The following is a 15,736-nucleotide window of genomic DNA, read 5'->3' as shown; positions in this document are numbered from 1 at the left end:
ATCTAGGAAAAAAAATAAACCTAGATAGAGGTGATCTCTATGGGGGGCTGCCCCCCGCAGTGGCCGGCGCTTCCGACGGCAAGTTGCCGGCAACACTCGCGGCCTGTGGCTGTCTCGCGCTGAATCATCTAATGTTACTATTGATAGTTTTTGGTGGTCTTGTGATTGACTAATGTTTTATGAGAGAGTCTAAAATTTCTCGAGTTCGATTAGTTTTTGAGCTATGTAAAAATGTCTGCTTTATTTGTATGAGAGTCCTTATCCCCATACCTTAGGGGTGAGGGGTCTCAAACCATCATAAAAAAAAATCCTGCCTCCAAAACTCCCCACATGCCAAATTTGGTTCCATTTGCTTGATTAGTTCTGGAGTTATGAGGAAATTTGTATTTCATTTGTATGGGAGCCGCCCCTCCTAAAAGTTAAGGGGTCCTAATTCATCATAGAAAAAATTCTTGTCTCCAAAAACACCCACATGCCAAATTTTGTTCCACTTGCTCGATTAGTTCCCGAGTTATGCAGAAATTTGTATTTTATTTGTATGGGGGCCTACTCTCTTAGTGATGGGAGGGGTCTCTAACCATCATAAGAACCTTCCCTGGTCCTGGTAGTTTTTGATTCTATAAGGAACATACCCGCAGACAGACAGACAGACAGACAGACAGACAGACAGACAGACAGACAGACAGACAGACAGACAGACAGACAGACAGACAGACAGACAGACAGACAGACAGACAGACAGACAGACAGACAGACAGACAGACAGACAGACAGACAGACAGACAGACAGACAGACAGACAGACAGACAGACAGACAGACAGACAGACAGACAGACAGACAGACAGACAGACAGACAGACAGACAGACAGACAGACAGACAGACAGACAGACAGACAGACAGACAGACAGACAGACAGACAGACAGACAGACAGACAGACAGACAGACAGACAGACAGACAGACAGACAGACAGACAGACAGACAGACAGACAGACAGACAGACAGACAGACAGACAGACAGACAGACAGACAGACAGACAGACAGACAGACAGACAGACAGACAGACAGACAGACAGACAGACAGACAGACAGACAGACAGACAGACAGACAGACAGACAGACAGACAGACAGACAGACAGACAGACAGACAGACAGACAGACAGACAGACAGACAGACAGACAGACAGACAGACAGACAGACAGACAGACAGACAGACAGACAGACAGACAGACAGACAGACAGACAGACAGACAGACAGACAGACAGACAGACAGACAGACAGACAGACAGACAGACAGACAGACAGACAGACAGACAGACAGACAGACAGACAGACAGACAGACAGACAGACAGACAGACAGACAGACAGACAGACAGACAGACAGACAGACAGACAGACAGACAGACAGACAGACAGACAGACAGACAGACAGACAGACAGACAGACAGACAGACAGACAGACAGACAGACAGACAGACAGACAGACAGACAGACAGACAGACAGACAGACAGACAGACAGACAGACAGACAGACAGACAGACAGACAGACAGACAGACAGACAGACAGACAGACAGACAGACAGACAGACAGACAGACAGACAGACAGACAGACAGACAGACAGACAGACAGACAGACAGACAGACAGACAGACAGACAGACAGACAGACAGACAGACAGACAGACAGACAGACAGACAGACAGACAGACAGACAGACAGACAGACAGACAGACAGACAGACAGACAGACAGACAGACAGACAGACAGACAGACAGACAGACAGACAGACAGACAGACAGACAGACAGACAGACAGACAGACAGACAGACAGACAGACAGACAGACAGACAGACAGACAGACAGACAGACAGACAGACAGACAGACAGACAGACAGACAGACAGACAGACAGACAGACAGACAGACAGACAGACAGACAGACAGACAGACAGACAGACAGACAGACAGACAGACAGACAGACAGACAGACAGACAGACAGACAGACAGACAGACAGACAGACAGACAGACAGACAGACAGACAGACAGACAGACAGACAGACAGACAGACAGACAGACAGACAGACAGACAGACAGACAGACAGACAGACAGACAGACAGACAGACAGACAGACAGACAGACAGACAGACAGACAGACAGACAGACAGACAGACAGACAGACAGACAGACAGACAGACAGACAGACAGACAGACAGACAGACAGACAGACAGACAGACAGACAGACAGACAGACAGACAGACAGACAGACAGACAGACAGACAGACAGACAGACAGACAGACAGACAGACAGACAGACAGACAGACAGACAGACAGACAGACAGACAGACAGACAGACAGACAGACAGACAGACAGACAGACAGACAGACAGACAGACAGACAGACAGACAGACAGACAGACAGACAGACAGACAGACAGACAGACAGACAGACAGACAGACAGACAGACAGACAGACAGACAGACAGACAGACAGACAGACAGACAGACAGACAGACAGACAGACAGACAGACAGACAGACAGACAGACAGACAGACAGACAGACAGACAGACAGACAGACAGACAGACAGACAGACAGACAGACAGACAGACAGACAGACAGACAGACAGACAGACAGACAGACAGACAGACAGACAGACAGACAGACAGACAGACAGACAGACAGACAGACAGACAGACAGACAGACAGACAGACAGACAGACAGACAGACAGACAGACAGACAGACAGACAGACAGACAGACAGACAGACAGACAGACAGACAGACAGACAGACAGACAGACAGACAGACAGACAGACAGACAGACAGACAGACAGACAGACAGACAGACAGACAGACAGACAGACAGACAGACAGACAGACAGACAGACAGACAGACAGACAGACAGACAGACAGACAGACAGACAGACAGACAGACAGACAGACAGACAGACAGACAGACAGACAGACAGACAGACAGACAGACAGACAGACAGACAGACAGACAGACAGACAGACAGACAGACAGACAGACAGACAGACAGACAGACAGACAGACAGACAGACAGACAGACAGACAGACAGACAGACAGACAGACAGACAGACAGACAGACAGACAGACAGACAGACAGACAGACAGACAGACAGACAGACAGACAGACAGACAGACAGACAGACAGACAGACAGACAGACAGACAGACAGACAGACAGACAGACAGACAGACAGACAGACAGACAGACAGACAGACAGACAGACAGACAGACAGACAGACAGACAGACAGACAGACAGACAGACAGACAGACAGACAGACAGACAGACAGACAGACAGACAGACAGACAGACAGACAGACAGACAGACAGACAGACAGACAGACAGACAGACAGACAGACAGACAGACAGACAGACAGACAGACAGACAGACAGACAGACAGACAGACAGACAGACAGACAGACAGACAGACAGACAGACAGACAGACAGACAGACAGACAGACAGACAGACAGACAGACAGACAGACAGACAGACAGACAGACAGACAGACAGACAGACAGACAGACAGACAGACAGACAGACAGACAGACAGACAGACAGACAGACAGACAGACAGACAGACAGACAGACAGACAGACAGACAGACAGACAGACAGACAGACAGACAGACAGACAGACAGACAGACAGACAGACAGACAGACAGACAGACAGACAGACAGACAGACAGACAGACAGACAGACAGACAGAAATCCATATTTATAGGTATAGATAAAAGTTAGAAATCACCATTTAGTACATATATACCTACATGCCTATAAATCGTATATGATGCGCAAAATTGGCATATCCGCGGTATTTTGGAGGCGATTTACGTGATGAGGAATAAACATACGCATTGCATCGATATAAGTAATTATATACGACAATATCCGATTAATCCCAACCCGCTCCGTATTGCTATACGATTCTGTGCAGAATATCGAATGAATGTCAGCTGTTATCATTATATACGACTAAAAATCAACTTGGGCGGACTTTATTCTTCTTTTGTTACGATTCCGAATTCGTTAAGTGTTATTTACGTTAATTTTTGGTTATTGCTGTACGATTTAGTACTAGCTGGGAAGTCCTCCAGCGACAATCCATGGTACACGTTGTTTGGAATGACTATCGTCAAGGAGCTGTAGGGGAAAAGACAAGAGGTTCCCATATGAAAACAAAATTGTAATTATTAGTATAAAATACAATGTTTTGAATGCAAAAATCGCGTTTCGCGTTATCGAGAAAAAAAAATATTTGAAATAAGGCAAAACATATCGTGAAAAAAGTACTACGCTCCCTTAACATGTCAACCTCTTATAAACAGTAAGTACTGCACTAACGGTAACTGTTGGTCTGGCTCGAATAAAACTTAGCAGATATATTGGCTGCCATGCTGTTGCATTATTCAAAAGAGAACTATTTGTGTTTCAAAAATTTTAATTTGAAAGCCACCCACGGCCTCACACCGACATTTAAGTACGCAATAGTCTGTTGTTGTGTATAATTGACCAGAAAACAATGCTTTGATTTACTGCTAATAGACCAGTCAGATGAAGAAAGATCTAGTCAAGTGTAACGGCATTCGGACCACAGAACTAATCACAAAATAGGGTTGTGGCAAATTTCTTTCTTAATCGGACTACTTCAAACAGCACTCAATTTACCAATAATTTATATCGGTACTCAAACCACTTACACCGTAAGCTGCATCATCTTGAGAGCCATCGCTCGTATGCCAGTGAATGCCTCCTCGAGAAAGGGTTTAAGTTTGCTCGCAGCCGGGTGAAACCCTCTCTCATCGCCGGGAAGTTCCATGATTAGTGCTATCGGTATTCGTGCAATGGCCAATGCGTAGTCATCGCTGCCTCCTGAAGCTTCGTAGAGAATTTTACCGGCACCGCCAATTTTATAATTTACGTTGTGTGATTGTTTCATGGCTGCAGCTCCAGCACGAGCTACAGTGTCCATGGTTCGCCATGTCTGTGGGAGCCCTTTTCGATAGCCCCAGGGGTACATAAGATATCGACCATACGAATGTAACGTCAGATAAAACTTGATCGAATCGTTTTTTGATAACAATAGTTTGCGAACCACTCTTGCTTCTGGTTCGGAAAATGGTTTCGGCCCTGGATATGTTTGACCACACTCGTGCCTTGAAACTCCCTTTTCACCCCAATGAAAGTCAAAATTGCGATTAACATCGGATCCAACACACTGCCGGAATGGATGTCGATTTTTGCGCCAAAATTTGTCCTTCGTCAGTGAGTGCTCATAGCCGTCCGGGTTGACGAGTGGAAGTATGATCCACGTCAGGTTGTTCAACAGATCATGGTTTTCATCACTATGCTGCACCAGCTGATTAATTACATAAAGCGCAGTAGCGGGAGCGAGCCATTCTCTCGCGTGTATGCCGGCGTCGATGAGAATCGCTTGACTATTCAATGAGTTCCGCTGTTGTGAAATGGTGACCGTTCGAAGAAGTCGTCTATCATATGAACTTCCTACCGTGCTGATAGAGACAATATCAGAATACTTCCGGCCCAAGTAATCGATGTAGTGGTTCATTGTGCTGTATCTTAAATATGTTTTCGTGATATCCAGAGAATCGATTGAATTATACCGGGCAAAACGTTCCGAGCGCGTCGTGTTTATGCAAGCAGTAAGATTTGAATTTATTATCTTCGGCTGCAATCCCCATTGCAACAGATCGTTTTGAAAGATCGAAACTTCATTAACTGGAACTTTTATGTGTGCTTCACGATTGACCAGTGTCGTAAGTAACCAAAAATCCAATGTAGCGTTGTTCAAATTCAGTTTTCTTAAATAATGCACTTGTTCGTAGGATTTTGGTGTAACACTGAAGAGTGCGGCATTGCTGAAATGATGGGGTTAGTGATAGTAGCTAGCATTTTCTGTTAAGCTTACCTCTCGCAGGTGGCACCGATCGTAACGATAATGGCAGGATGCAATAGCAGAAAAGCTAACTGAATCATTTTACTGGCGGAGAGTGTCACTGAGACTGAGCTTAGTTTGACTGGTATCATACTGAGCGGGAATTCGAGCGACCCACCCGTGATATGCATGTGCTGGAGCTGATCAGCTGTCGCATAAATAAATTGCTTCTCAGTTGCTGGTGCTTTGATTTACGGCGCTGGGCTTTAAACGGTAGCCGGTTGACGTCTCAAAATAGATATTCTGAATCGTGCTTTGGAATCGATAATTAGTTGCGATTATTGACAAACACTGATCATCGGTCAATTAATTACAATAAGATAATAATTCAAACTATAACTAAGGTACGACACTACTTCTATGTTGGGCCTATCCTCTGTTTTTCGTATTCGAATCGATAGAAATGTTACAAAATAAATTGAATCACTTTGAAATTCATGAACTTTAACCATGAATTAGTCGTCATTGATTTCGCAAATTTTAAAAGTAGCTTGTCGTTTAATATAAAAATTTTGTTCTTGAAAATGTCTCTTCATTATACATGCCAATCACAACATAATAAATACATACATATCCACAGAATTCATAGCAAAAATTACTTAGAAACAATTTACGTTAGAATGCACTCCGCACTTGAGATTTTGAGGCATGACTTATTGTTGATTGAATAACTAGCGTTGCTTATCTCTGTTAAAAGTAATCCTCACTATTGAGTTTTCCCTATTATTTTTGTGAATGGCGTTGCTATATTTCCCAAATACGTCCCAAATATATACTATATACTATATACTGGAATATATGTTCTTTTAATAATAATAATAATAATAATAATAATAATTCATTCATGGATAATACTCATACTGCCCAACATACCAACAGAGCCGCCGGAACGGAGCGAACAGAACTTTGCAAAAATGGTAAGGAATTACTAGCAACGGTACTTCACTGGATAGTTTCTTGGTTTGGTACGAGGAAAAACCATCGCAGGAGTGGATGGAATCATCTCAAAAAGGGCGATTGGACCGATTGCTGTAATAATCGCAGTATTATTCTAATTAATGGCGGCGGCAAAATGCTCTCCCGATCTTGATGCGCTGTCTATTCCTATAGCAAAAGATTCCGTAGGGCAGTTTCAGGCGGGCCTTATCAAATTTTCACATTTCGACAAATCCTCGAGAAATGTCGGGAGCACAACATGCTTCGACATTACATTTTTGAGGATTTCAAGGTAGCATTCGATATAGTCGAGCGTTAACAGCTATGATAGAAAGTGCATAAGCATGGGAGGCCGCCGTGTCCTTGCATGCTGATCTATACCATCAATGCCACGTTCGAATGTGGGTCCTGGTGGCATGGGAAGGAATGTTAGTCCAATACTGGCTGCTGTTAAAAACCAGGGTATCTTCTGTATCTTCAAAAGCATTTCGGGAAAGGAATTGTTATTAGTAGAAAGGGGGAGCAAGATAAAGTTCCATTTTAAAGGATTAAGTAAACTTAATATATTGCCGCTAGTCGCATAATAGTCCCATTTTCTATTGAGTTTCCGATATAAATGGGACTGTTGTGTGAGTGGCGGCAGTATATTAGTTGCGAAAATTATCAAGCATTGTTTATTCATCAGTATAAAGAACAGTAAAATATCACTAAATTACGTTCGCGAAACTGTAATATTATCGTGAGATTAATGTCAATGCAACGAGAGCTATCCGAGAATAACGAGAACGAATTCGAAGGCCGCCCGCCCGAAACAATCTTTCAAACAATCGCATGCGTGGTGACAAAAGCAAAAATTGTCCTTCTCCGATCATTCCACTCAACTACTAAGAACTATATCAACATACTTTAATAAAGCATCTTGTGAACACAAATGAAAAACCAAATACTCATTTTAGGCTCCTACTAGATAGTAGATATTTCCTAGTAGGTCAGTAGATATTTCGCGAAATTGGTTGTCATAAGATCTCTAGATCCTACATCTTAAATGAATCGGATTATAGGAAACTAAAATTACGAGACCGAACCGAAAGCGATATACAGTTGTAGGCTCTTATTTGTCGTGAGTTAACCCCTTGTACTATTGATAAGTCAACTACCAAGGATTGCAGTATCTCCTCGGGGGTACAAAAATTATTTATAGTAAGGACGGGCAAACGTGCGATGGGGGTAAAAGTGCGAATCAATGATTTATCAGTGCAGATTCCTAGTAAATTGACTACATTGGCATTGATGGGTGACTACTTTGACAACTTGAATCTCTCGTAAACATTTGTTGTTTACGAAGCATAGTTGCTGAGTTATGTGTAAATGTTATTTTAGAGCGCTTTTGATGTAATATTTCTTTATACGGTAAATATGATATAAACAGGAGGATATTACTTGTTGAACAATTGTAGCAGCGTTTTACATCACTCACATATCTCTTTTGAAAATGCGGTGACAACAATTTACAAAATATATTTCGCTTTGCCATAATTTTATCAAACCTCGTCAAGCGCCTAGCGGGGCAAAAGTGCGATTCACGGACGGGGCAAAAGTGCGATTCGGCACTTGATCAGAAAAATGAAGAATATATTTTCCATAACACTTGTTACGGAAAAGTGTTATTTAAATGTTATATTTATCACCCCAATGAACCTTATCTAACAGCACTCACTCTCGCATTGTAACTCAATACACACAAAACACAGATCTGACTCTCGCACTCAATACACACTTAAATTCACCCGAATCATTCCAAACATTATAATTAAGGTAATTAAGTAAAGACCAGCGGCGGAGAGTCTTCCTTCAACAAAATCAACCCACTTTCAGATTAAGTGGTGTATTTTACTATTTTATATGCTGGAGCAACTGGCTTATGAAGTCGCGCGATCAACGTGTCCAGAGATCCTGTAGTGCCTTCCTCATATGCTGCAGGCGGTCAAGGCGGCCGGGATTAATGTGGCTTAAATCAGGCTCAGCGATTGAGACTAGTGGCTCCCCGACCAGGAAATGAACAGGTGTAATGACGCCCAAAACATCTGGCGAGTCAGAGACGGATGAGAGGGGACGAGAATTCAGCACGACTTCCACTTGAGTGAGGACGGTATCGAACTAGATCACCGAGAAAGCTTTCAGTTTCATTATACGACAAAAGTGGTGTTAAAAGGACTTGATTACTGCCTCTCATAATCCGCCAAAGTGTGGTGAGCGGGCAGGAATAAAACTGAACTTAATACCATTGTCCACACAGTAATGATGCCAGTTTTCTGTTTTTAACTGCTGCATTAGCTCAGTTCGCGATCTCTGGAGCTCGCGATCCGCAAGCATGTCCGCGCATTGTAGCAATGTAGTTAAACCATACGGCCTCTGCGTGCAACGACACGTTTCACGGCATTATTGCACGACGCGACGGAGAGATCGGTGACGATTTCTAAATGGGCGGCCTTCACCACCAAGCATACAAACAACGCCACTTACATTGACGCCCCCCTTTCTTGTAACGGACGAATGAAGAACGGACCACAGTAATCCATTCCCGTATGTAATATGGCTCGCGCTGGTGTGATGCGAACCGCTGGCAGTGGTGCCATGATTTGTGTGGTTGGTGTTGGCCGGCAACGAACGCAGGTTATACATTGACGATTCACTTTGCGAGCAAGATCCTGCCCGAGAAGCGGCCAGTAGCGTTGGCGCATGGTAGAAAGCAGAAGTGAAGGACCACCATGTAATGTTCTGCGATGTGTTGCTCGCGCAATCAAAAAATTAAGGTTGTGCCTAGACGGTAGAAGGATAGGAAAGCGAGTGGCACACGGCGTATTTTAATATCGTAGTCGGTTCATAAATAAGTTGATAAATAAATGGTCCATAAATAAGCTGAGGTTTTGAAGCGATGACTTGGAGTCACTATTTGGCAAACTTGATGAACTATTGTCCAAAGAGAATCTCTTGACTTCTGCAGGAAACGAGGAATGTTGTGCTATACGAACGAGAATTTTTGCTGCCCAGCCACATTCCTCCGAAGTGAGTATACCAACCGAGCGTTCTTCCTTCGAAGCTTTGCAATTATTGTAACAGTAAGCCACGCATTTATGCAGTTGAATTGGTAAAATCCCTTGACAGTGACGTAGCCAGGATTTTCGTTCGGCGGGGGGGGGGGGCAATCCATTTTTTTATTAGAGAAGTTTTCGCCTCTCGAGGGAGGCCAAGTTATTATGCAGAAAACCATTTGTTTAAGCAATATATTTAATGCTTATGTTACAGAATTTTCTTTCGAATTGATTAATTAATTTATTTAGTTAAGTATTCATGTAAAACAAGTAACTTTCTAATGGTTTTCAAAAGTTTGTGTACAACATGATTTCTGCTAATTAGTTTGCTGTTGAGAAGTTTCACAGGATTTTTACAGACTGCATGGCACTCTCGCATGCTATAGCAACGGCGATATATCGCCGTTGAGGTGCTTATCGAAATACTGCGTCCCCCTATCGACCACCTCGCACTTGTTTGTGATTAGATCCCCTTCCTCGTCCCTACACATGTCAGGTTTTGGTGTGTAGCCCTTATGAGTTTGGTTCACCTTCTCGTAAAACTTGCGCGTGTCATTACCCTGGAATAGTTGTTCCAGCTCCTCATAATCTCTGTCCGCCTTCTGGCGCGTTTTGCTCCTCAGGATCATGGTCAACTCATTTCGCGCTCGTTGATCTTTGGCCAAATTCTCTCTCGTGGATATGCTATGACAGTTTTACCAAGCTCTGTTTTTCCTCTCTACCGCTTGTTTGCATTCCCCGTCAAACTAATCATTTCGTGCACTCGAGGTTTTCACTCTTAGCACCGCGGTTGCGGCCTCGTTGACGATCGAGCGTAACCTACTCCATCCAGGGTCGAAGCATCTAGCTCCACAGAAGAAAGCAGAGCTTCATCCAGTACGCGCGCGTAGTTTTCGGCAGTTCGCGGGTTTTCTAATTGCCGAGTGTTTAGCCGAGGAGGGCGACTTTGTCGCGAGATATAAACCGTCGCTAATTTTGAGCGCACATGTACTGCTACTACGTAGTGGTTCGAGTCAATATCCGCACTCCGTAGGGAGCGTACGTTGGTGATGTTCGAGAAAAACCGTTCCTCGATGAGAATTTGGTTGATTTGGTTCGAGGTTCGTTGGTCAGGTGATCTTCAGGTAGCCTTGTGGATATCTTTGTGGGGAAAGAGGGTGCTTTTGATCACCAAGCCTCGGGAAGCCGCAAAGTTGATGTATCGCTGGCCGTTATCGTTCGTGTCGGAGTGCAGGCGATGGGGCCCGATCACCGGTCTATACATTGCTTTCCTGCCGATTTGGGCGTTTATATTCCGGATGACGATCTTGATGTCCCGTGGTGAGCAACTGTCGTACGTTGCCTTCAGCTGCGCATAGAATCCTTCCTTCTCGTCGTCAGTTCTACCTTCATGAGGACAATGCACGTTTATGATGGTGTAGTTGAAGAAACGGTTTTTTATCCTCAACACGCACATCTTCACGTTGATCGCTTTCCAGTCTGTTCAGAATAATCTGATCGAATCGGCATCACTGCAATAACGAGTGAAAGATGCAACAGCGCTATCGTCCTATCGTCTTATCGTCGTGTTTCGAACATTGCACATCGTAGCGATTTGTCTCGAGTGTGCACATATACATTGCTGCAGCAAGTCACGAAGAACCGAAGAACAAAATATACATGCTTATGTACAGATATACATTGTAAACTGTAGATATAAGTGGCCACTAGTTTTAATTTTCCGACGAGTTATCGTTTGACTATCGATTAAATCAGACCAGGATAAAATTAAATTATTGTTCTAATTCGAACCCTCCAGTCTCGCGTTAAAACCGGTGAACCGGAAAACCCTTCAGGCTCCGCCGACGATAAGGAGCCGGACCGTGTCGAGTCTCGTACATCAATCGGTCCTTCGAACCGGATGGACCACCGGTAAAAGTGAGCTGAAGAAATTAATTGGAGATACGTTTCGTAATTGCCGTTTCGATTCGGTGTATAGACGGCTTGATTCCTTTGTGCGCGTTTCGCGATGGCTGCCGAGAAAAAAGCCACCATTTTGTCGTTACAGAGGACGCTAAGTGCGATTCAACAGCGTGCCTCTAAAATAATGATTTTCGTGACCGCGTTCAAAGATGAAGATGATCCTTTAATGCTAGAAACTCGTGGAAAGGTTTTAGACGAGATGCGAATTACCTATTTCGAGACTGAAAGCAAGTTGTATGGACTAGTTAAAGACGATGAAGTCCCTATAATCGAAAAGGAAAGTGAAGAGTTTTTCGACTTATTGAGTGAAATTCGGTACCAAATCATGAAAAAGGTGAAGGCGTTGTCAAAGCCTCCTGAAGCAATGACCTCAGGTACAAGTTTCGCCCAGAAACCTAACCCCGATTCGTGCATAAAACTACCGGAAATTTCGTTGCCAAAGTTCAATGGCCATTATGAACAATGGTTATATTTTCGCAGTCAGTTCAATCTGCTTGTTCGTCGAAATGATTCGTTAAACGATCAACAGCGGTTACATTATTTGCGGTCGTGTCTGTCCGGTGAAGCTGCCACAATTGAAACACCAGAAGAATCGTTTGCGTCCTTGTGGATGGCGTTGGAAGCACGTTACGAAAATCGTCGCTGGCTAGTTGACCGCCATCTTGCAGACATTTTTCAACTCAAGCAAATTCAAGTTGAATCTTCTTCTGCCCTGCGCGAACTAATTAACATCGTACAGAAGAATCTCCGAGCTTTGTCGTCGTTAAAATTGCCGCTCGATGCACTTTCCGAGTGTATGGTAGTGCATGTGGTTGCTTCTCGTCTCGATAAACAGACACATAAAGATTTCGAGCCCCACGTGGTCGGTACAAAGCTAGTGAAATGGCAAGGGATGGTTGACTTTTTGCAAAATCGTTGTCGCATTCTAGAAAATCTAGAGCAAGATCATAAGTTGGCGTCCCACAGTAATACAAAACCGTCGGCAAATAAGTGGAAGCCGAATGTGTTAGTGAGCTCTAATCGTGATTCAGACTATAGAAGCAAATTTGCCTGTTTCAATTGTAAGGGCGGGCATTATATAAACGAGTGCCGCAACTTTTTGTCGAAATCCCCAACCCAACGTTTTCAACGAGTGAAAGAGCTTAAACTGTGTGTAAATTGCTTCAGCAACCGTCACATTGTCGCCGAGTGTAAAAGTGGTACGTGTAAGGAATGTGATCTTCGTCATAATACTTTGCTACATTTTGAAACGAAGTCAACGGATGCGAACACCGACACGAAGTCCAATCCCGTTCGTGTCGAGTTGTGCACAATGCTTCAACCAGTCCAGTCGTGTGAGCAATTTAACTCTGCCTCGATGAATACGCACGGACCAGAGGCGTATTGTTTTCCGAGCGAAAGTACAGTGTCAAAAAAGGTTCAGTTGATGGCAGTAAACGATCAAGCATTGTTGCACACTGCTTTAGTACAGGTTCGCAGCAGTAGTGGTGAACTTCAAGAATGCCGTGCTGTTCTCGATTCGTGTGCGATGTCGACGTTTATGACAACTGCGTGTGCAAAGAGGTTGCGACTTAAAACCTTTTCATCGAACGTGTCTGTTGTTGGATTTGGGGGAGCAGGAAGGCAAATTACAGAATCAGTTGTCGCCCATGTTAGTTCAAGGTCATCTTATTTCGAATCGATGGCTGAATTTTTGGTTACCCCTCGAATCACAAATAAATTACCGTTGCGATCTTTTGATATTGCCAATTGGAATATTCCCGACTGGATAGATCTTGCGGATCCACAGTTTAATAAAACAGCGAAAATTGATATCCTTTTCGGAATCGTTGAATGGGACAAAATGATGCTGTTTAAGTCCTATACACTATCGAAAGAGCTTCCGACCTTCCGACAGACAGTACCCAAGTAGCACTTGTAACTAATCATAAAAATAAAAAAATACAAAAAGGTTGCACAGCAGTTACATTTAGGATACTTGTAACGAGTTAGGTTACATAAAATTAAAAATAGTTACTTTTTAGTTTTCTAGTGACAAAAATCTCAAAAAGTTACCAGGTAGTTACCAAATGACCAAATTGAAACCTTTTTTTCGAACTGTCAACAACTTGGTTGTCGCAAAACAGTCACCTTTCAGTTACGAGTTACCAAATAGTTATCAAGTGACACAAATGAAACCTTTTTCCAAACTGTCATCAACTTGCTGGTCGCAAAACAGTTAATTTTCCGTTACGAGCAGTTACGAAGTCAAAAAAAGTCGGCTAGTAACATTTTCGCAACAATTTGTTCACTGTTCCTTGTAAACACAACGGATTAAGGAAAAACTAGACCTGAAGAATATTGCTAATGGTAAAGATAAACAATTGGTACACGGGTTGTGAAATGCTCTTGTAAATGCGTTTATTTACTTAATTGATGGTACTTGGAATCTTCTCCGCCCAGACATTGGTATTAAGTAAACAAATGATGATTATTCTCAAACGTCAAAACGATCAAGTTACATCGAAACGAAACCGGCAATGAAAATAGGTTACAGTGTAACTTAGAAATGACGACATAAGAAATAAGTGACTACAACAGATTTAATATTGGTTACCGTATAACCGATACCGTAACCAGGTCGAAGGCTAAGGTTACGTACAACTAGAATGTAACTGAAATGTAACCTTCTATGATTAACACTAGTGGTAACTGTTTTATTCAAACTGAAACTATTCTTTGATATTAAATTAACACTTTCTTTTCACAACAATCACTAAAAAATACCTTTTCCCGATATCAACAATGTGAACAATGAACAATGGCTGCTTAAAATCATTTCATGCAATATGCCGAAAACGATACAAAACTTCAAGGACGATGGTGTAGTAGTTAGAACCAAAGGCAAAATGGCTATGAATTTTACTGTGATAGAAGTGATAGCGAAAACAACTTAATTTTTAATGGTTTCTAGGTGAATGCTCCACTAATTCGTTATTGCTAAGAATAAATTTAGAAAATCAAAAAATTAAAATTCAAATTTTTATATTTGATTTACAAAACATCAATTTTTCAAAGAAGTAAGTAACGAAAAGCTATATTAAATAAGAGCGCGTGAATTTTTCAAAGCTAGAATCATGCATTTCACCATAAATTTGAAACTGCATTAAAATTTGTGTTGAAATAATAATTTATACACTCTTCTATATTCAACAGTTAAATTTACTGCTTGACGTTGACAGCCATAGATTGAAATAATAAACCTGCTACATTTTCGCTATGCAATAAAAGTTACAAGATAACTAATTTGCCACCAATTGAAAGTCAATTTACAGTTTATGTGTAACTTCAATAGTAACCATTTTGTAACTATACACGTTACATATTGGTTATTGAGTAACTGTTAATGCAACCAGATTTAGTTACATAAGTTGCGCTATTTCGGTTACACAACTGTTATATTTTAGGTTACTGTAACCGAAGTTTTACATTTAAATTTGTCGCATATCAGCCGCTGCGACTCAATTGTGACAACGTGTGCTACTTGGGTATTTGGCTGGGTTGCAGGTGGTCATGTAAAGGAGAGAGATAGTTACCCTCAAGTGCAAGTGCTCTCAGTGACGAATGAACAATTAGACAAACAAGTTTCGAAATTCTGGTGTATCGAAAATTACGGTTCCGAAAATAGTTGGTCCGTCGAAGAACAAGCCGCGGAAGATCATTTTGTATCGAACCACAGTCGTGATGTTACAGGTCGGTATACTG

The 15,736-nt window shown here is 42.6% G+C and overlaps 1 protein-coding gene across 1 annotated transcript; it reads right to left on the bottom strand.

Moving 5' to 3' along the window:
- Positions 1–4,742: 4,742 nt before the first annotated feature.
- On the bottom strand, positions 4,743–6,043 carry LOC128736175 (carboxypeptidase B-like). Its single transcript, XM_053830657.1, has 2 exons — positions 5,976–6,043; positions 4,743–5,925 (listed from the first exon to the last, which is right to left on the bottom strand). The coding sequence occupies exons 1-2, from the start codon at positions 6,041–6,043 to the stop codon at positions 4,743–4,745; spliced, it is 1,251 nt and encodes a 416-aa protein (XP_053686632.1).
- Positions 6,044–15,736: the final 9,693 nt, after the last annotated feature.

This window comes from Sabethes cyaneus, chromosome 2 (genome assembly GCF_943734655.1).
Source record: "Sabethes cyaneus chromosome 2, idSabCyanKW18_F2, whole genome shotgun sequence".
Lineage (NCBI taxonomy): Eukaryota > Metazoa > Arthropoda > Insecta > Diptera > Culicidae > Sabethes > Sabethes cyaneus.
This window is presented reverse-complemented; position numbering and strand designations above follow the sequence as displayed.